The 22,909-nt window shown below is 44.3% G+C and overlaps 1 protein-coding gene across 2 annotated transcripts in view; it reads right to left on the reverse strand.

The window, feature by feature from the left end:
• LAMB2 (laminin subunit beta 2) overlaps positions 1–22,909 on the reverse strand; it is a 301,168-nt gene that overhangs the window by 178,517 nt on the left and 99,742 nt on the right. For both annotated transcript variants that reach the window (XM_078661826.1, XM_078661827.1), the window contains exons 3-4: positions 15,570–15,742; positions 4,767–4,902 (exon numbers count right to left, since the gene is read on the reverse strand). In XM_078661826.1, coding sequence (XP_078517952.1) covers positions 4,767–4,902; positions 15,570–15,742 — 309 coding nt within the window. The remainder of the gene's footprint in view (positions 1–4,766; positions 4,903–15,569; positions 15,743–22,909) is intronic.

Consider the following 22,909-nt stretch of genomic DNA (forward strand, 5'->3'; position numbering starts at 1 on the left):
AACTTAAGACAGAATCCTAACTTCTGTGAATACCAAAAGTCGTAAGTTTAGGATTTTGTCTTAAGTTAGTTCTGTGAATCGGGCCCAGATACCCGTCCTATCGTTTTATGTGCGGAGTCCCGCAGTTGAAAACTTACTATTACCTCATGGATTGTGGATACAAAAAAAAAGTCAACTAAAACAGTGGTGTAAGTTTACCTTTATGAATCAGGACCTGAGGGTACGTTAATTAAAAAAATAGTGCGACGCGCAACAGCAGCCAAAGCTGTTGCCCTGCGGTAGAGAGCATCACAGAGCCATACCTACTAAGATATAGTGCTACTGCTGTCTTCTCAGCGCTGTCGGGTAAACACACTGCCTAGCTCCATGCACAACACTTTTCACCGCAGCCCAGAGGTGTGTGCGATGTCTAGCATGGGGTTGTATTCGAAGGGCACCTTTCCAGTACAGAATCCAATGCTTAGGCTATCTTTAAAACGTTTCACCAATTGGACGTGTGCTGTACAGTGCAGCACGTATGCAATGTGCGAAAGGTTAGAAGAAATGAAAAAGATTTACCTACTTATCACTAGGGGAGAGTGTAACGTGTAATTTGCTGTAGTGTAATTACACACATTTATAGCAAAATTAAGCGGAATTACGAGGAGAGCTGAGAGCATAACCCAACACTATTAGCACAAAATGCTCCCTTACATCCAAAATGGACGAGCGGATTCATTTTGCGCTAAGAAAATAGCACTAAATGCCTCAGACCATGAACAGCAGCAGCCGGAGGCCACTCACACTGTGGGCCCAATTCACAGAATGAACTTAAGACTCAATCCTAAACTTACTACTATTTTGGTATTCACAGAATGAACTTACTACTTTTGGTATTCACAGAATGAACTTACTACTTTTGGTATTCACAGAAGTAAGGATTTTGTCTTAAGTTTGTCTTAAGACAAACTTAAGACAGACTTAAGACAAAATCCTAACTTAAGTCTGTCTTAAGTCTGTATTAAGTTTGTCTTAAGACAAACTTAAGACAAAATCCTAACTTCTGTGAATGCCAAAAGTAGTAAGTTTAGGATTGAGTCTTAAGTTCATTCTGTGAATCGGGCCCTCTGTTCCTGCGCTCTTGCGGTTGGTATTTTTGGACCAGATTGGTCTGAATTAGACAAGAGGCGTAATGGCATAATTTTCAGTAATTTCTTGTCACAAGACTTAAGCAAAGTAACCAACATTTCCTTCAATTACTCCAACACATTTAAACATTTCATTCAGGCCTACTTAGCACCTGCCTCTGAAGACATTATTTTTTTTCACAAAGCCTTGTCTAGGAATTACTGTAGACAGGGCTTTGCGTCAAAAACCGTGGGTGGTAGCGTGGGAATGCTCATGTACCTTCCAAGGGATGCCCCCTTGACGTAAAGTACCAGAACACATTATTTGTGTTACCCTAAGGACTACTTTTCAGTGCAAAAACACATTTCCTTTGGAAAGTAAATACTTCATTAGCACTTTGCACGCTGGCGGTGCAAATAGTTGATACATCAGTCCCTCCAAGTAAGGCGACTCACAGGCTGTCCTCTGACATGTGCCCCAAGCCATCGTTTTTTATTTATTTACCTTGTGAGACTTGAATGACATTCCTGAGTTTTTCATTGAATTTCTGTTTTTTTCCCAACATATTCACCCTACTCTTCCACTGAGCACAGCTTTTGGCTGTGCTCAGCCGAGGGTAGTCCACAGAACCTGTTAGTAAGTTCCTTATATTATTGTAGGCTAGTCAGACCCCACATTCATACCTTACTCTTCACTAAAATGGATGTTCATTGAAACGCAAACAGACATTATCAAAGAAGGAAACATTTGGGAAAACATATCATGACTCCATCAAACAAATGGACATCAAGGTCATCCGTCAAAGAAACAAAGAAACAAAGAAATCTAAAAACCAACCATACATAACCAGAAAGAAACCTTCTGAAAAACCCGCCCAGGTATCATCAATCGAAGACAAATGATGGAATCTAAAACCCAACCAGACATAACCAGAAAAAAACCTTCTGGAAAACCCACCCAGGTATCATCAATCGAAGACAAATTATGGAATTTAAAACCCAACCAGACATAACCAGAAAGAAACCTTCTGGAAAACCCACCCAGGCATCATCAATCAAAGACAAATTATGGACTCTAAAACCCAACAAGACATAACCAGAAAGAAACCTTCTGAAAATCCCACCCAGGTATCATCAATCGAAGACAAATGATGGAATCTAAAACCCAACCAGACATAACCAGAAAAAAACCTTCTGAAAAACCCACCCAGGTATCATCAATCGAAGACAAATTATGGAATCTAAAACCCAACCAGACATAACCAGAAAGAAACCTTCTGGAAAACCCACCCAGGTATCATCAATCGAAGACAAATGATGGAATCTAAAATCCAACCAGACATAACCAGAAGAAAAACCTTCTGGAAAACCCACCCAGGTATCATCAATCAAAGACAAATTATGGAATCTAAAACCCAACCAGACATAACCAGAAAGAAACCTTCTGAAAACTCCACCCAGGTATCCTCAATCGAAGACAAATGATAGAATCTAAAACCCAACAAGACATAACCAGAAAGAAACCTTCTGAAAAACCCACCCAGGTATCATCAATCGAAGACAAATGATGGAATCTAAAACCCAACCAGACATAACCAGAAAGAAACCTTCTGAAAAACCCACCCAGGTATCATCAATCGAAGACAAATTATGGAATCTAAAACCCAACCAGACATAACCAGAAAGAAACCTTCTGAAAAACCCACCCAGGTATCATCAATCGAAGACAAATTATGGAATCTAAAACCCAACCAGACATAACCAGAAAGAAACCTTCTGAAATACCCACCCAGGTATCCTCAATCGAAGACAAATTATGGAATCTACCACCCAACCAGACATAACCAGAAAGACACCTTCTGGAAAACCCACCCAGGTATCCTCAATCGAAGACAAATTATGGAATCTAAAACCCAACCAGACATAACCAGAAAGAAACCTTCTGGAAAACCCACCCAGGTATCATCAAGCGAAGACACATTATGGAATCTAAAACCCAACCAGACATACCCAGAAAGAAACCTTCTGGAAAACCCACCCAGGTATCATCAATCGAAGACATATTATGGGATCTAAAACCCAACCAGACATAACCAGAAAGAAACCTTCTGGAAAACCCACCCAGGTATCATCAATCAAAGACAAATTATGGAATCTAAATCCCAACAAGACATAACCAGAAAGAAATCTTCTGAAAAACCCACCCAGGTATCATCAATCGAAGACAAATTATGGAATCTAAAACCCAACCAGACATAACCAGAAAGAAACCTTCTGAAAAACCCACCCAGGTATCATCAATCGAAGACAAATTATGGAATCTAAAACCCAACCAGACATAACCAGAAAGAAACCTTCTGAAAAACCCACCCATGTATCATTAATAGAAGACAAATTATGGAATCTAAAACCCAACCTGACATAACCAGAAAGAAACCTTCTGAAAAACCCACCCAGGTATCCTCAATCGAAGACAAATTATGGAATCTACCACCCAACCAGACATGACCAGAAAGACACCTTCTGGAAAACCCGCCCAGGTATCCTCAATCAAAGACAAATTATGGAATCTAAAACCCATAACCAGAAAGTAACCTTCTGGAAAACCCACCCAGGTATCATCAATCGAAGACATATTATGGGATCTAAAACCCAACCAGACATAACCAGAAAGAAACCTTCTGGAAAACCCACATAGGTATCATCAATCGAAGATAAATTATGGGATCTAAAACCCAACCAGACATAACCAGAAAGAAACCTTCTAAAAAACCCACCCAGGTATCCTCAATCGAAGACAAATTATGGAATCTAAACCCCAACCAGACATAACCAGAAAAAAACCTTCTGGAAAACCCACCCAGGTATCATCAATCGAAGACAAATTATGGAATCTAAAACCCAACCAGACATAACCAGAAAGAAACCTTCTGAAAAACCCACCCAGGTATCATCAATCGAAGACAAATTATGGAATCTAGAACCCAACCAGACATAACGAGAAAGAAACCTTCTGGAAAACCCACCCAGGTATCCTCAATCGAAGACATATTATGGAAACTAAAACCCAACCAGACATAACCAGAAAGAAAACTTCTGAAAAACCCACACAGGTATTCTCAATCAAAGACAAATTATGGAATCTAAAACCCAACCGGAGGCCATCCAACAATGGTGATAGCAGAGAATCTAAAGCACAACTGACATCATCATACAAGGGACAATTTTTTATCTAAACTAAATCTGATATCATCAAAGGGACAATCTGAATTCTAAATTCCAAGAAGGCACAATTTGAGAAAAGCAAATTCTGAAATCATAATCCCTATCTGACATCATTAAAGAAAGGGACATCCTAAAATCTAAAATCTTACCAGAACCATCAAAAAAAGATCACTTTGGAATCAAATCTCATGCAAATATCATCAAACAGAGGGACATTGAGGAGTCTGAAATCAAATTAGACATTAGTAACTACAAGGCATTTTGGAGCCAAAAACCCCAACCCAACATTATGAAAGAAAGTCCCTTCTTTGAATCTAAAACTTATCAGACCTCCTGGAAAAAAGGACACTCTGGGATTCTTGTTTGTAATTCTTCATATGCCGCATTGAGTGAAAGAGACCTCTTTTAATGCACATGAAGTGCGCTATCTCTTACCGTTCTCTGATTGCCACCAGGCCTTCTTGCGCTGCGGCGCAAAGGTGGTGATGACATTTTCGATGCGATGGCTGATGGGGTTGTAGAGTGGGTCGTACGGTCTTCTTGAGTCGCACACAAAGCACTTCTTGTCTTCCTAGAATGGAAGGAGAGACCAACAAAAAATGAAATACCCAAATATAGATGGGGTCACTCACTTCTCAACCATGACCCTTTGTCTTAGAGATGGACCGATGAAGGTTAAGAAGGCTTTGCGCACCGGATGGCACAGAGTGGAATGCCAGCCATGAGACTTTAGGCAAATAGAATTTCAAAACACTTCAAAACTGTTGTTCATTCGCACTGGGTACATTTATTGTCATATAGCAAAGTCTGAGATGATAGAACTGGCTATGTTCTGCATCTCATTAATTATTAATTATAGGTGTCGTGGGACAGATCCACAGTTACTCATGTGTTGGGTTTGCATGATGGACTAGTTATAAGAACATGCATTGGGATAGCCAATAGGTCTCGCCTTTGGGACCTTATAGGTATTTAGTTATGCAGCACAATATACTTGGTGCAACATCAACTGTTGCATGGCTAAACACTTATAAGGTCCCAAAGACGAGACCTATTGGCTGTGCCAATGCTTGTTGTTGGACTTGGCCCTTCTGGCAGGTTCACCCTAAACTTTTTGCTTTTAATGGTGACCTGGTGATGGTGATTTTTGGTTTCTGCGCACTTTCACTGTGTACCAGTGGAAAGTGCGTGCACACTCTGAGTGCGTGTGTGAGATAGGCCTGCCCTCCCATAGGAATGCATGGGGAATTTATGTGTCCCTGGTAGTTCCTGATGCGTGGGGTGTGCAGGCTCGAGTCTGGTATGTGCGGACTCGTGTGATTGAATGCTGCGAAATGATGTATGCGGCGTGTATGTGTCTAGTGGAGAAGTGCCACTTCTAGACATGGCTGTGCGTGTGCTGTAAAGGTGCTGGCACGTGATTGGCTGGAGCTGGCTGGGGTGCCAGGCTCCATGAGTCATGATGGGTCTGCCCGGTGGTGAGTGTGGAGATTAGAATGCTGATGTGAGGGAGTGGTGCATCTGGGTCCTGAATAGGGCTGGGCTTTCCCCACACAATGCTGGCTCCGCCCCCTGCGGTGCGTCTAACGACCCTAGCCCTGCCAGTGAATAGAGTGAGGGGCTGAGCACATCAAGAGTGCTCACAAACCAGCTGCGACTGGTTTTTCCCCTCACCCTGAAGACAGACAAAGGATTTTACAGTATAAGAAGGGGCTGTGTCCCCTTACAGTTGTTCTCTTCCAGGATCTTTTTGCTGAGGGGGGCTGTTGCTTTTGAGGGCCAGGAGGACCGCCACTTGGACTGCCTCCCTGCCTGGAGGCCCAGTGAGCTGGCTCTGGGCCCAGCCTTGCCCCCCTGCCTGCCTCTAGAACTTTGCTGGAGCTTTATCTTGCCCATAGCGCTGGAGAGCGCTTTATATTGCCCCTAAGCGCTTGGGAGCGCTTCTGTTCACAGCCGGTGCCACCCGGCATTTGCCCCGCATATTTGCCGATTTTAAAGTCCCCTGGCAGGTGCCCACCCCGCCAGGGACCTTGCCGCTATTTCTTGTGGCTCTCCAGCGAGTTCCCACCTCGCTTTATATTTAAATTAGAGGAGGTACCCACCCTGCGTTCGTGCCTCTACACGGGAGTTCACTCCGTGGTTTTATCATTGCGGAGAATTCGCCGCCCGGCTCGCACCGGAAGTCAGGCAGACCAGGGGCGGGACGAGGGACAGCCGGAGCGGGAGCTCTCGTGTAGCCCCCGCCAGCCGAGCCCGATGAGTGTTGTCAGGTGGGGGGAGGAGAGCTCCGGACCTAGCCACAGTGCCACCGAGCGGCCCCACCTGGTCAGCGGGCCGCTCCAACGAGACCCCCAGCGAGGCTCCACCTTTGAGGGGGCATTTGTTTAGAGCCGGAGAGGCTCCACCTGGAAAGGGGCCAGTGTGATTCCGAGTCCCCAAGGGGGACTCTACCAATTGCGAGGGCTCCGGGGCATCCTTATTTCGAGCCTGATAGGCTCCACCGCTGTTTGGCCCCCGCAACTGTTCTAGAGCCCACAAGGGCTCCACGGGGCATATTTTTGCTTAGAGTCCCCAGAGAGGGACTCCCCCATCCCAGCGGCAGTTCTTTGCGTTCTCGAGCCCATGAGAGGCTCAGGCAGCATTTTTGTTATTTAGAGCCCCCGAGAGGCTCAGGGGGGCAATCCTTTCGCCAGAGCCTGTGAGGCTCCAACGTTGTCCCCACCAGTGTTGCTACAGCTGCCCAGCACTTAGTGGGCAGCTGCTACGTGTAGGCCCCCCCCTGACATTGGGACACAGGGTGTCCTAGCCCCAACAAGGCCAGAGGGCCTAGGGACAGTCACAGGTAGTGACTATTGTCAGTTTTGCGCAATTGTGTTTTCCTGCACCTCTGAATGTGTTTTTATGCGTCATGTGCCTTGTTCTTACACCTCTGAATGTGTTGGTTATACATCATGTGTTCTCCTGTGCTGCACCTCTGAATGTGTTTTCATGCGTCATGTGCCTTGTTCTTACACCGCTGAATGTATGTTTATGCATCATGTGTAATGTTCCTATGCTTATACCCCTAAATGTATGGTGATACTTAGGTGGTTGTTTTTCTCCTAGTACAGGTGTTGCTAGTGAGGCCCCGGTTCCCTGCGTGACATTTTCCTAAGGTGGTTAGGGTTGCATAGGTGGTACATACCTGTTACCAGTAGTTACTGGTTGTGTGCTAATTTGTGCTACAGTGATTTTATATTCTATGTTCTAAGTGCTAATTCTACCAAGTGGTAAGTTCTAAAAGTGCCTCTTCCTGACAGTGGTCCAGGTGGCCCTGTCTTGTACATATCCCCTGTAAATTCTGCCCGTGCCTGTTGGCACATTGTAAAGTGTGTGTTTTATCTAATGTGTTTTGGTGTAATACAAAGGCTATTTTTATACATAACCTTGTGAGGAGTTTCCTTTGTGGTGGGCCTTGGGTGTTGTTGCTGGGGGTGCGTGCGCAAACACTTAACTCACATTGCCTCCGAGTTTAGCCTTACTGCTCGTGCTACGTTACCAAGGGGGTGAGCAGGGGTTATCTTGGCGTGTAACTCCCTTGCCCTGACGTGGAAGTGGTGGTCTCTGACTGACTTTGGCGCAAGCCCTGGCCAGCCAGGGATCCCATTTCTAACACTCTTTATATCTGTTTTGCTTGCAGCTCTGATTAGCTCTACGTGTCCCTTTTTGTGTTGGTATGTGTTGTGTTGCTATGCTGGCTGTGGCAGGTTACCCACTGTGTGATCTTATTGTGATCTACAGAGGTAACAGTGAGGGGTGAGCAGCAATCTGCCAAACCGGCCTGGATTACGATACACATTTATGACTGTCAGCTATCAATTTAAGAGTACACGGGTCTCTGCAGCAGGTGCATTCATGCGTAATATATTTTTAATGCACTATGTGGCCAATTAATTCACCCCGAACAAATGTACTAATTTTTTTGAAACAGGGGCAAAACAAAAATGTAAATCGACTATCAGACTCCACCCCTCATGACTCCATCCCTTTACTGCTGTTATCCCTTGGCAAAAGGTGGAGGAAGACGGTGTTCTACGTTTTGTAGGTATGTTTTGAAGTTAATATTACCTGGGATGCGCCTTTCTTGAAATATACGTGTCCACAAAACATGTTATGCGAAAAACGACACCTGGTAAGATATTTTTTACATCTGGACGCGAACAAAAGGCCGTTTCATGAACAATGGTTCCATTGGAAAAAGAAAACAAATTCTGAGCCGTAATTAAAGCTTGTTTACCAAGAAGGGCGCAGCTCAGGTACCACAGCTACAGCCCTGTCAGCGGCATCCTATCCATAGCATGTGCTCATCTCTGACTGGAACATTCCGCTTGGCACGTCTTCCAACGGCACTCTTGGAAACATAGGCCTCCACCCGCAAAGAGTAATGTGCTGCCTCACATTGTGCTTGAGCACCAACACTACTATTCCCATCGGAAACTGCAGACATCGAGCCGCGTGGGTCACGACAGGAGATGTAATTACTATTTGCCCCTAGATCCAGACTTAACATTGGAAAGAGGATCTATGAACTATGAATCCCAACGGCCAAAAGTGGACATCGATACCCCACCCGCACTGTTTGAGCGGTGCCTCCAGGATACAGCTGGAAGGGGTGTGTCTGTGAGGATTTCTGGTGTTTGTGTAGAGCGGACTGGGTGACCAGTAGTTGTGGGAAATAGTGCTCGTGCAGCGGTATCGGAGCGGTATCGTAGACTTGCTTACTACGTTCGTGGCAGGAATTAAATCCGCAAAGCACTAACTCAGGAGGAAAACGCTTTGAGCATCACCCTAAACCAGTGGTCTTCAAACTTTTTTATTCCGCGCCCCCCCCCCCCCCCAGTGTAGAAAAACAATTTGCCGGGCCCCCCTCAAAATATTTCACAATTATTTTATTTAACTGGCAATGTTTAAATATGTCTAGACTTATTTAAACATTGCAGCTAAGTTCTGTCACTGTTTTAGAAATGCAAACAAATACATGATTTCCAAACATACTATTCCGGTGAGGCAGGCCTTACTAATGTGCAAAGGATCCAGTGTGGTTATTCAAAATGGCAGTGTGGGTCTTGGAGAAAATTTGAAGTCCCTTCCCTTTTGACACCTTCCCCCAGCCAGGATTTAAATGACAAAGGATGTGAATGATGGCCCATTACAGACGTGCTTACTACTGCTCATTTTTTTAGGCTGAAAACAAAGCATAATGTTTCTTTTGACCAGAGCCTGGCGCCCCCCCCCCTGAGGTCACTCGAGGCCCCCTTAGGGGGCCCGCCCCCCAGTTTGAAGACCTCTGGCCAAAACTAAAGTCGGGCTAACTTCCTGTGACCTAGAAGGTAAGAGAACGAGTGGTGCACGCGCAAGACGCGAAAGTGAAAGCTGAAACCTGATCCGGAACACATGGCAGCCTGAGCGCTCCCCACTGCTAATTAAAACAAGCCAGTGCGTGCGAGAGTGAGCACCAGGCCATACGTTTTGAATTATTGCGCCCATGTCTGGGCACGATAATTCAAAACATATGGCGCCCGTGCGGGTAACCGCAAGCAATAGGCCACTCACTCACGAGCGTGTGGTGAGCTTTTTGAAGCCCCCTTGCAATAAGTCTCGCAGGACAACGCATGCGCGCTGCTAGGCGAGACCTAAAAAGGGTAATACTAAAAAGTAGATGTTGTAATGGAGGTAGTCCAGTAATGTAGGTAGTAGCGAATACAACTAAGTAGTGTAATGAAATGATCAAAACAAAGCGTGTGATGTTGTAATGCAGGAGTTATTACGTAGCAGGGGTGAAATAAAGTGGATGGAATAATAAGAGTGGAATAGAACAAAAGTGGTGCAAATCATCAAGTATTACTATAAAGCATCAACTATATTACAATGGTTGCTATCATAACTATAGTGATACTCTACATCATTGGTGTCACTTTTAACTGGGTATGCGATTACCCACACATTGCCTTAGAGATTCTTTCCACGCATGGTGTTAATATCACAAATATGACGATGTCCACCCTAAAGTGGATTATGATTGGGCCCTGAAGGCATTCAATCAATAACCCATGGTACAAAAACCCCAATGTTGGCCCACAGGTCCTACTCACATACTGAGCAGTCCTAAATCTCCAAAATCCCAGCAAAGTCTAATAAGGCAAGTTTCAAGACAGTTGCAGGAGCCTGTTGAACAAACCAATCTTCTGAAGATCCACCATTCAGGTATCAGAGCAGTGAAAAAAACAGAGACCATCTGAGCAAGCATCCGCGATGTGTGAATGTGGGTGGATTAGCACAAATGATCCTTCATTTTAGTCACCTTTCAATGCTCTGAACTTCAGCAAACCAATAAACAGAATCCAAGAAGGATAGGAATTTTTGACCCAGCTCTTATTTCATCAAAGGATTGTTCACTGTGCCCTGTGCATCCAGTGTATTGCTCCACAGTATGCCTCAAGGCACTGGAAGAACACTGTGATTGAAATGACTCACTCCCCAAGAACTGAAGACAATAAATACGAGTTGTGTGCCCTGAATGGACCAAGCCCGTGGTCTAGTGTCGCCTACCACAGAATTCCTCCCTTTCACCTCTGTTGGTCAATATTGACTTAAGCCAATAGACCAAAGTAAATAAACAATGCCTGCTTCAATTTGAGATGTAAATCAAAGTTAGCCAAATTCACAAATTGGGCATTCCCAAAGTGTAATGACCATATTTACATCTGGATGAAGGGGGACTTCCTATGCCTAAATGGTACCTAGATTGAGATATTGGTGCTGAGAGAGCAACTGCCATGGAGACAATCTCAGCGTCAACACAAACAGACCAACCCTGTCTATAATTATAAAACCAGACTGTAGTTCTGTTCCTAAATAAATGACGTGGCCATCGGTATGAATTTTAATCCCATACCGGTCAGTGCGATGCTGCCATTTCTTCAAATGAACTCGCGAGCTGAACTGATGAACGGATGAGAGCCGTCTAAAGCTGTGCTTGGCGTCCACCAGCATTCCCAATAAACTCACCGAATGCCACAAAGAAACCAAAATCAAGCACCCAGTCTTAGCCTGTATTTAAAAAAAATTTGATCCGTAAAGTGTGCTACTTCACTGTCTCCAATCTCAGACAGGAACACAACTCAAGGTTCTCTGCACGGTGCACAAAGTCCACCGAAGCATTGGACCAGGTGACTTCCAAACACCAGTCTCCATGACATGCAACCAGAGATCTCTGCTTGGTAAAAAAATTGTAAATTGATACTTGTATAGCGCACTACTCCCCCGCAAGGGTCTCAAGGCGCTTGTACAAATACCGCTGTGGAACCCATCCTTGCTTTCCCTGTGAGGGGTCCACTCCTGGGCACCCCCAAGGTGGAGGCCAGGCATCCATAGCGTTGTGGAGATTAAGCAAGCTATTGCCCAGAGTTGCAGAGTGGGACTCCATGATTGGAATAGGCACCGAGGTGAGAATTATCAGGTCTGTGGAATTTTGAGCCCAAGACCCGCCGAGGCGGGGAATTGAACCCTGGCCCCGGGCTAGACCTCTGCATCAGGGTCTGCCGCTCTAACCATTGAGCCACACTTCTCCACCGTTCTCTCTATGTACCAATCGCAATAAAGGCTGCATAAGCACGGCGGCATGCCCCTTGAGACAAAGTCTCTTTCATCCTCTACATCTTAGCCCCAGAGGCAGCATCCAACCACATGCAGTCCAGAAAACTCCTCAAAACTCACTTGATCAGAAAAGCTATTGAATCTCTTGACCATCTTAAGACAGTGAACAGGGCACCCAATGAGGCCTTCAGCTGATGGAGCAAAGAAGACTGGCAAGTCCAAGCTGAAGCACACAGCAGTGGCGACCACATAGCTAAGGATGACCCTATGGCCTGTCTCCTTGGAGGCTGAAATGCAAACACACACATATTGGTTTATATAAGTATATATTTATATATAGTATTACATATTAGTGGAATTTGTTTAATTTACATTATTTTAAATGTATATTTTAAAATATTTAACATTTACTACTTTAAACTCAATTTATATTTAAAAAATGGATATCTTTGTATGTTTTTGGAGGAGAACGGCCTTTACAACGCGGTCGTTACACCGTGTTACTAGAATAACACGGTCATTACAACACAAGTCATTACAACAACTTGCGCTGGATGGCGCTCTACACTAAGGAATATTGTGATTTACTAATCCAACACCTTCCCTACTGTTGCACACACTGGAGTTGGAATGGTAAATGATACTATTCCTAAATCCAGCGCCTCTAGCGCAAGTCGTTGTAACGACTTGCGTTGTAATGACTGCGATGTAAACTACCGCGGTGTGAATGTATGCGATGTAACATCATACATTTGTTTTTGGATGATATTATTGCCAACAATATTGTTTTCCCGCTCTTTTGGTCCTTACCATTATATTGTGGTAAATTATATTTTTGTTGTACAGTGAAATGTAAGGAGTACACAAGGCTAAAAAAAAAAAATAACTAAAGGAGTCGGATAATGAAAAGAGGCAACCAACAAAGCAGAGTTTTAATGAAGCAAAGCATAATGTTAGAATACAATATAAGAAGTGACCCATTAAATCCGAGGTGTATTAGAGAGGAAGTAGGGTACATTAATGTATATGCATTCTTCTGTTTGTGTAAATTAAGGCACGGTGATGCAAAGCAAACTAGAGCTAAAGTCGTGGAGATTAAATAAAGTCACAGCGAGTGGGTACCGTGTCTGAAAATCAGGAATTCTGATATATATGCAGGGTACAATAAAGAAAGACCAGAAATCAGGGAATAAATAACACTTAATATAGCAGAATGAAGCAAAATAAAGGTATAGTACTGCAAGGCACAATAACTCTGGGATGCAAGGTTGTAGTACACTTAAATTATAGTGAAGCACGAATATCTGCATTTATTAAACTAAACAAATTTTAGTTCGATTTAATTTCATCCCTGGGTTTATAACCATCTTTGTTAACCATAGTTGCAGTGACACAGCAGAGGAATGAAGCGAGAGCAGGTCACACCGGTGGCGCTATTAATGAAGGCGCTGTCACCAAAGGTGCTTGTTACAGGGGGTGTTCTTGACAAAGAAGGAAATACAGTCAGGCAGCTGGTTTCTGACTCCGAGTAGAGATGGACTTGATTGCCCAGGTTCAGACAGTTCATTCAATGGATTAAGCCAACATCAGAAGGTTGGCTGCACAGTCAGCAACCTAAGCCCCAGCTCAATCCAACCCTCCCCAACCACACCATCCACACCTTGTCCAACACACTCTAAATTAACCACATTCCCCCAAATGAGAACTAACACCGCCAAGGATACCCTAAAGACAATTACATTTGGTTCACTCTGTGATCCAGCCTCTCCAGATATTTTAAGGAAACACCATACTACTCGAACTAGCAGACCTCCTCAATCAGTCTGTAGACAACGGCACGGTGCTCCGGGTATGGAAACATGTGGTGGTTGAACGCCTCTTAAAAATAAAACACCGCCTACCCTCTACGGGTGGAGAACTACCGCCCCATTTCACCCTTTTCCAGGGTAAGCAATATCCTTGAAAAGCTTGTGAACGCACACCTCTTCGTCTTCCTGGAAACCAGGGCCGGACTGGCCGTTGCGGACACCGGGCAATCCCCCGGTGCGCCGCACGGGTGGGGGGCCGGTTTTGTGCCCCTGGGGGCCGTTTTTGATACAGGGCCATTTATGCAGCATAGCTGCAAAATCGATCCTGTAACAAAATCGGCCGAAAACCGGCCCTGGCAAAGAGCTCGGTCGCACCCCCAACCTCCCCCGCAGGGGCCGGCCGAGCACTTTGCCGGGGCCGGTTTTAGTTCCCAGTCCGGCCCTGCTGGAAACATATGCAATCCTGCACCCAACTCAAACAGGGTTTAGACCCGGCAGCTGCACCGAGACGGCCCTCCTAGCGGCAACAGAAGAGTTGAGGGCCGTTTTGGACCATCTCAGCTGCAATGATTTTACTCGACCTGAGTGTGGCCTTTGACATGGTATCACAATCCTTATCCAAAGAGCAAAAGAGGCTAGAATAGGTGGAATTGCCCTCAAATGGCTACCAACTTTCTAGACTAAAGAAGCTTCCAAGTGCTGGGAAACTCCTTCGTCTCTGCAAATTTTGCATTAAAGTGCGGAGTACCCAAGGGATCGTCATTGAGTCCCACACTTTTTAACCTTTGTGTCAGCCTACTGGCAGAAATAGTACAAAGATATGGTTTTGCTCTGGTCTCTTATGCAGATGAGACACAACATGTCATCTCTCTATCCACCGACATCAAGAACACCTCCCATCAGCTCAGCGGATGCCTCAATCATGTCCCTAACTGCATGTTGGATTTGTTTAAAACTGAACGGAGACAAGACAGAGATCATGGTCATGGGAGATTAACCTTCCATCTCGAATGAGGTTAACTGGCCGGTCAACTTAGGGCCCCTCCCCACACCCGCCCGGTAGTTAAGAGCCTAGGGTTCTAAATAGACAAGAAGCGATCCATGGAAGTCCAGGCCGAGAGGGTGACCTGCAGCTTTGGACTTCTTGGTACCCTAAGAAAAATACTAAGCTGGCTTTGGCTCCTTCACGTAGAGAAGTAGTTTAGGGTCTAATAAATTCACGCCTGGACTATAGTAACTCCCTGTACTTAGGTAGTCCCAAATACATAATCAATCACCTGAAAGTAGTGCAGAATGTAGCGGCATGCACACTTTTCAACATCCCCAAGCGAACTTCAGCAACACCCGCATCAACAGCACTTCACTGGCTTCCAATCCAAAAGAGACTACAATTAAAATCTCTCTGTTTAGTCCACCACGCCATACACAAAACAGGCCCCATCTCATCCAACAACCTATGCGCCAAATCCCAACCTACGATCGGTGGGTCAAAAACTACTTTGGGTCACCAAGGTTAAGAAAACAAAAAGTGGTGGAAGCTCCTTCGCATTTCTAGCCTCCAAACTGTGGAATGTGCTCTCCGTCCACATCGGGCTGGACAGATCCGGAGTCAGATTCAGGAAATAACTGAAAACCCATCTATTCTAATATCAAGCAGGCACTCTACATCTCAGAGTGGAGGTTTACCAGCACTGGGAGGCCCGTTGGGTAGCCATGCACTATATAAATCCCAAGGATAGAATAGACGAGAACATCTCCTGTAGCATGAGGGCACAGCTGGTCAGGAACCACTCACCTGCAGATGGCTCACGATGCAGTATGGCCGCGATCTCCTTAGGCCACAGGTGGACGACGCCTTGAGTTTATCCGCTCGGCCAACCAGCAGGTCACCTGTGGCCGGGTAGCAGCTCCCCTGGGCACAGCCATGCAGCTGTGGGAAATCCTGGCTCAGGGTGCCCACCACCAGGGCTGAGGAGAAAAAAGTAAAATGTCATTGAGAGCAGAAAGTCAACCCAAAAGGCAACAGTTCACACATTCCTAGGAACACATTGACCCCCACACAGTCCTAGGTACTGTTCACCAGTAGTGTTCATCCAGTACTAGGTGATACACTGACTCCAGACAGAAGCCAACCAATCACCCAGTACTGGGAATAAACCAACTCCATGCAGAAGCTAGAAACCAAACATTCACCCGGTACTGGAGTAAGCCACAGAAGCCGACAATTTACCCATTACTGCACACAAAGTAACTCCACACAGAAGCTAGAAGCCAAACATTCACATGATATTGGGGCTACACCAACTTCACACAGAAGCTAACCATATATCCAAAACTGCACATAAACAAACTCCACATAGAAGCTAGAATCCAAACATTCACACAGTATTGGGATGCACTAACTCCACACAAAATCCAACCATTTATCCAGTACTGCACACAAACAAACTCCACACAGAAGCTAGAAGCCAAATATTCACCCGGTACTGGAGTAAGCCACAGAAGCCGACAATTTACCCATTACTGCACACAAAGTAACTCCACACATAAGCTAGAATCCAAACATTCACATGATATTGGGGCTACACCAACTTCACACAGAAGCTAACCATATATCCAAAACTGCACATAAACAAACTCCACACAGAAGCTTGAAGACAAACATTCACCCGGTATTGGGGCTACACCAACTTCACACAGAAGCCAACCATATACCCAGTACTGCACACAAACCAACTCCACACAGAAGCTAGAATCCAATCATTCACCCAGTATTGGGAACACATCAGTTCCACCCAGAAGTCACTGACTCCCTCCATAATGTGGCTAAACCTCCTTTGCCCACAGGCCACCCATTCATCCAATAATGGGAATACCCTGATTCCACATAGACGCCAACTATCCATCCAATACTGGGAATATACAAACCCCACACAGATGCCAACCACTAACCCAATACTGGGCATATGCCACCTCCACCCAGAATCCAACCATTCACTCAGTACCCAGGATGAATTAAATCTGCCTAGAAGCCAGATCCACCCAGAATCCACCCTTCACCAAGTACTAGTGACAAACCAGCTCCAGCCGGAAAACAAGCCCAACCTTAAAACAACCACTCACTCAGTAGTGTGGATTAACTAACTCCACCTAAAACAAGGTGTTTTAAGCTCTGGCTCCACGTTCCATTAACTACGCATCGATACCAGATCTAAAATACAGCTCGATCGGGCATGACTTTGGACAAAGTCTTGTTCGGACTGGCCCTTGGGGCAATCGGCAGTTCCAGAAAGGGCTAGTCTAGCAGGTCAGTGTGTGGGCCTTTTTCTGTCAGTCTGTGGTCCTGTTTAATGATTAGGAGTCCTGGTTTCATAGTTTATATCTTTTTGACATTTCTATCTGTATTTATCAATATTTATTTTTTGTCAACTTTATCTGTATTTATCCATATTTATTACGGGCTTTGCGAAAACAATTAAGAGGAAACTGGTTTATTCGGACTGGCCCTTGGGGCAATCGGGCAGTTCCAGAAAGGGCTAGTCTAGCAGGTCAGTGTGTGGGCCTTTTTCTGTCAGTCTGTGGTCCTGTTTAATGATTAGGAGTCCTGGTTTTATAGTTTTTATCTTTTTGACATTTCTATCTGTATTTATCAATATTTATTTTTTGTCAACTTTATCTGTATTTATCCATATTTATTACGGGCTTTGCGAAAACAATTAAGAGGAAACTGGTTTATTCGGACTGGCCCTTGGGGCAATCGGGCAGTTCCAGAAAGGGCTAGTCTAGCAGGTCAGTGTGTGGGCCTTTTTCTGTCAGTCTGTGGTCCTGTTTAATGATTAGGAGTCCTGGTTTTATAGTTTTTATCTTTTTGACATTTCTATCTGTATTTATCAATATTTATTTTTTGTCAACTTTATCTGTATTTATCCATATTTATTACGGGCTTTGCGAAAACAATTAAGAGGAAACTGGTTTATTTCCACATTTATTCAACCAATAAATATGCAGTCATGCATGAATGCCTGCCTGGTTTCAGTGATATGAACACCCCCAGAAGATAAATCAATACACTTATATGAAAATATACAGGGGAAGATTTACAAGAAACTGACGCATCTGTAGAGATGCGTCAGTTTCCCTGCGCCAGCTTGCGATACCCTTGCGCCACCATGGATGCGCCGTATTTACAATACGGCGCACCATGGCGCAACGATTGACAGATGCGTCAGAAATTCTGATGCATCTGTTGGCCCAAAAGTCACGCATTGCTGGAGTCGTGTCACAAGCACGACGCAACTCCAGCAATGCATGTTGAGGCCTATACTTATTGTAGTGTGTCACTCCCTACGCCTGCTTCAGGCAGGCGTAAGGTTTTACCGCAGTGGTGTCCTAGAAGTGGCGCAGTGAAATCTTGTAGATTTCACTGCGTCACTTTTACAAGGCTTTCCTGCATGGGAATGCCCACCCTGCATACATTATACCTGACGTAGGCATAATGTGACGCAGGGCTTTACAACGTGCGACATCTTCCTTGATGCGTCACATTGTAAATTGACAGCATTGTTTACGCCCCCGCTGCGTCACAAAAGTGATGCAACAGTGACGCAAAAGTGTCGCAAGGGGCTTGTAAATCTGCCCCACAGATTTCAGTATCAGCCTTGTGCATATCTACTGCTGTTTAAACCTCTTTACTAAAATTCCTTTCTTTTTTAACCCCCTTACCTATCAATACACACAGTTAATGGCCTGGCAGTCATGGTAAAGTGTATTTAGAATCACACAAAAAGCACCCAATTTCGGTTTTATCCACATTTAAAAATAAATACAGACAAGAAAATAAATGTTTTTCTGTCTGTATTTATCTGTAAAAAAACAGTGAAAACGGAAAGCAAGGAGCCTTATTTATGATCTGGTGGGCTGTTTTTTTTACTGTGGATTTCCCTCATTTTACCACATATCACCACTTCTTTAACAATCTGATTCACTTATGTTGGCTACTTTTATTTTGGTGCCTGTGACCACTTTCTGTCCCAGTTTGACCCTGGACAAAGTGTCTTTGACAAACTGCTATAGACTTTTTAATATATTATATGGCCTATCTCCATGAGCCAGGCCATACAAATATATTTGGCCAGCATTAAGAGATGTCCTTGTGGGTAGTGCTTATAAATTATTAATGTAGAGCTTGTTTGTGAGACTATTTACTTAGTTCCTTGGTGTTGATTCAGACATCTCCACAAATTTTGAAAATATCCTAGTGAGAAATGTAAACTACTGAAAACTAAGACTAAATCTGTTGTGTCGAAATAATTAATTTTGATTAGAGTTCAATGCTAAATCCTAAAATAAAGCCTGTATCTTTCATTTAAACTGCAAGATTTGTTCTCCAACATACCAATTCTTTACAACTTATTTAAATACTTAATTTGAATAATCAATTATGATTTTAAATTAGGAACCTACATAGTTGAATTAAAATATCACCTGTATGAATTTTAATGGATTTTAAAATACTAATTATTTTTATGTATACTTTTATGACTTAATCGTCGAATAAAGTTTATGAAAAAAAATAATATATATCACCTGGTCAATTAATACGTAATTAATTAACTTACTGAAAACGTGTATTAAATAATGTATTTCAACTAACAGAATTGTGTTTTTATTATTAATTAAAATGTAATCTAATCATCAGGGGAAGCCTAGATGCTCCCTCATTTTGCATCTCCAACACTTCTTCACACAGGTCCACTGGAATTTTTTGATTCAGTGGCAACTGCATTTTCATCATGATTATAGATTTGACCACACGTGCCACATAATTCATCATTCGCAGCACAGTTTTAATCTTTATATACACCCTCTGGCTGAAATTCTGCAAACATATGGGTTTGCGCCTGTCTCATATGCAGATGACACTTTGATTGTTGTCTCGCTCTCTACAGACATTAACCCCTTCGCAGCGGGGGTAATTCCCCCGCTGCGCTGGGGAGCGGGGGGTGCGCGCAGCGCCACGGTGCTTGTGACGAGCTGAGCTCGTCACGCAGCACGGTTGCGCTGTGCTCATGACGAGCTGAGCTCGTCATGACCGCGCCCGTTTCTTAGAACGCACAGTACAGCTGGGGAATTAGCCCAGCGTGCGAGCGTTGCGCGGCTCATGACGAGCTCAACTCGTCATGAGCACCCGAGCACCGTGCCTAGCACGGATGGGGTTAAGAACACCTCGCAGCAGCTAGATGCTTGTCTCAAGCATGTAACTAGCTGGATGTCGGACAGTCATCTAAAACTGAACAGAGACAAAACAGAGGGGCTGGTGGTTGGAAACGACCCCTCCCTTTGGAATGAACTTAGCTGGCCGATTGAGCTAGGATTGGTCCTGCACCTGCTCCATCAGTGAAGAGTTTAGGTTTCTGGATCGATGAAAGGCTCACCATGGAAATCCAGGCAAAAATGTTGGCAGCGTGCTGCTTCGGACTTCTTTGCGGCCTTAAGAAAGTTCTTGAGCTGGCTTTCTATCAACTTGTGCAGAATAGTAGTTCAGGGCGATCCCCGCCAGAGATGCCGCGTCCTGCGATTCTGCAACCGGCACAACTCGAGCCGTGATTTGGACGGTCTAATTGACTCAAAAGCGGGATAATCTGAAATACACGCTATCATTGGTCCAAATCGATTCACTTCTCTCGACCTGTACTACCTCCCCGCCTAAGGATCTGTCTTGCATGAAAGGCAATTGTTTATAATTCCAAGACAAACATGATTTATATATTTGTCCTGAAGATGATGCCATTTGTCTTGTTTTTCGGGATCGAAACGTCGTTGACACAATAGGATCATATGTACTGAATATGCTTGTGAATACTATGTACAATGGTCACTCAAACTACAATCAAGTCTGTTCAATGATTATAAGTATACAGACCGATTTGCTCGCTCTTGCCTATACTTGTTGTTTTGTCTTGTTCACTGTGGGTCACGGGCTGTGCCCCCTTGACATTACTTTCTGATTGTGTGCATCGCCAAATGAATTCCTGTCCGGCTGGACAAAGGACATAAATACTATTCCAGTTTGTGTCTATTCTTACCCTGATCACCCAAACTACTAGGGTCCACTGTTTTTTGTAATATAGAATAGTAGTTCAGGGGCTCATCAACTCGCGATTTTACTACGGGAACTCCCTTTACTTCAGCAGCCCCTAATATGTTACCAACCGACTGCAGATGATACAGAATGCAGCAGCACGGATGCTTTTCAGGATCCACAAACACACCTCAGCTGCCCCTGCTCCGCAGCTCCTCACTGGCTGCCAGTCCAAGAAAGAATACAATTCAAGTCCCTCTGCCTGGTCCATCGAGCTGGGCACAGAAAAGGACCCCTGCCAGTTACGGGTCTAATCTCTCCGTACGTCCCCAAACAAACCCTACGTTCCGAGGGTCAAAACTATCTTCTGGTTCCTAGGATTAAGAAAGTAGGGAGAGGCGGAAGCTCCTTTAGATTTCTAGCTCCTAAGCCCTGGAACGAGCTCCCTTTTCACACTACATGGGAGAAATCAGAAATCTCCTTTAGGAAACTACTGAAACCCCATCTATTCTAGTGACTCCTAGAAAAATCTTATGCAGAGCGAAGGTCTATACCAGTGCTGGAAGGCCTGTTGGGTAGCCATACGCTATATCCTGGAAAATAGAAATTGTTTGCAGATTGCAATAAAAAACTATGGGGGTGATTAATTTATAGTGATAGAGCAAGATTCGCATCGCGACTTGCTCGAGTCATGAACCTCGCCCGTGTGTAATCAATTAATAAATTGTACGTCTTACTAATGTTTATATTTTTTTATATTCGACCGAAGTAGATGAAGCTTTTCTATGTGTTTTCTAATATAACTAATCCATGTCTCTAAAACATGGCCGCCGCTTGGAAAATTTCTTCTGCGCATGCGTCAGTCACACTCACGTGACCTGACGTAGTTATAAGTTTAGGTGGGAAAAAGTGCGCATGCGTAATACACAGCTTTCGTGAATAACGTGCTGATGCTCTTGTGACAAGTATATATGTTGCTAACATTTAAACTGCATAGTATATTTTTACAATGATAATTGCTAACATTTAAACTGCATAGTATATTTTTACAATGATAAGTTTAAAGTATAAAACCCATGATGTGTTTTCATACTGTCACTTCTGTGTTATTAATTTGTTTTCGCTTACTTTTCATGTATCCTCGACTCGGAGGGGTGCTGGGCTGGGGAGTCCATCTTGGAGGGTATTTCTGCGCAGACTCGCCAGAAGTTACTATGGCATTGAACTGAGGCCAAAGAAGGTTGATGCCAGAGCCACCCTGGGAAGAGGACACCTTCGCCCAGCCGAGGCATCATGATATTGTTTAAATGTAACACAATTGTATTCTTTCATTGTATTCTGCGCGTCTTTCTCATGGGAACCCCAATCTTGCTAGGCGGTGCCCAGAGATGTAAATTAGGCCTCCAAATAGTCTATTCTGATTGGTGTGTTACCCAAATCCTACCTTAGGACCAATCCAAATTGAGGGATTCTGACACTTTGCAACATTGGGGGGTGGTACACCGTCCCAAAACAGTATAACTACCCTGGGTTCACCTAGGGAAATTGTCCGACTTGTCTGGTTTAGCTGACCTGTCACTGACCCAACGCACTCAATAGGTGACTGAAGATACAGAGTACTGCGGAGCACTCTGTCCGAAATTGACCATAGACTAAGGTTTTACTAAACCTTAAAAGTGCTGGCGGAGCACTTTGCTGGGAGTTCGCTGACCCAGTAGGGGTCTTGATCGATAGCTGCAGAGAGGGTGGAGCGCAGGCGTTGCTTCCAAACTGCGGGTGCCGGTCCTGTCCTGAGAGTTTCCTGTCCTGAGAGTTTCCTGTCCTGATTCCTGTCCTGAGGGTTTCCTGTCCTGTCCTGGGTGTCCATTCTGCATCTGCTGTCCACTGAGGGGTATCCTTCCTTGAGGGTTTCCTGTCCTTAACTGACCCGTGGCCAGGGTTTGGTTTCCACACCAGTCTAGGTAAATATTGCTCTGAAATCTTTAAAATCTTGCACCTTCTGAATTTCTGTCTTTTGCTTTAATAAAGACATACCTTTTGCACATGTTAATTTT

This window comes from Lissotriton helveticus, chromosome 9, assembly GCF_964261635.1.
Source record: "Lissotriton helveticus chromosome 9, aLisHel1.1, whole genome shotgun sequence".
Taxonomy (NCBI): Eukaryota; Metazoa; Chordata; class Amphibia; order Caudata; family Salamandridae; genus Lissotriton; species Lissotriton helveticus.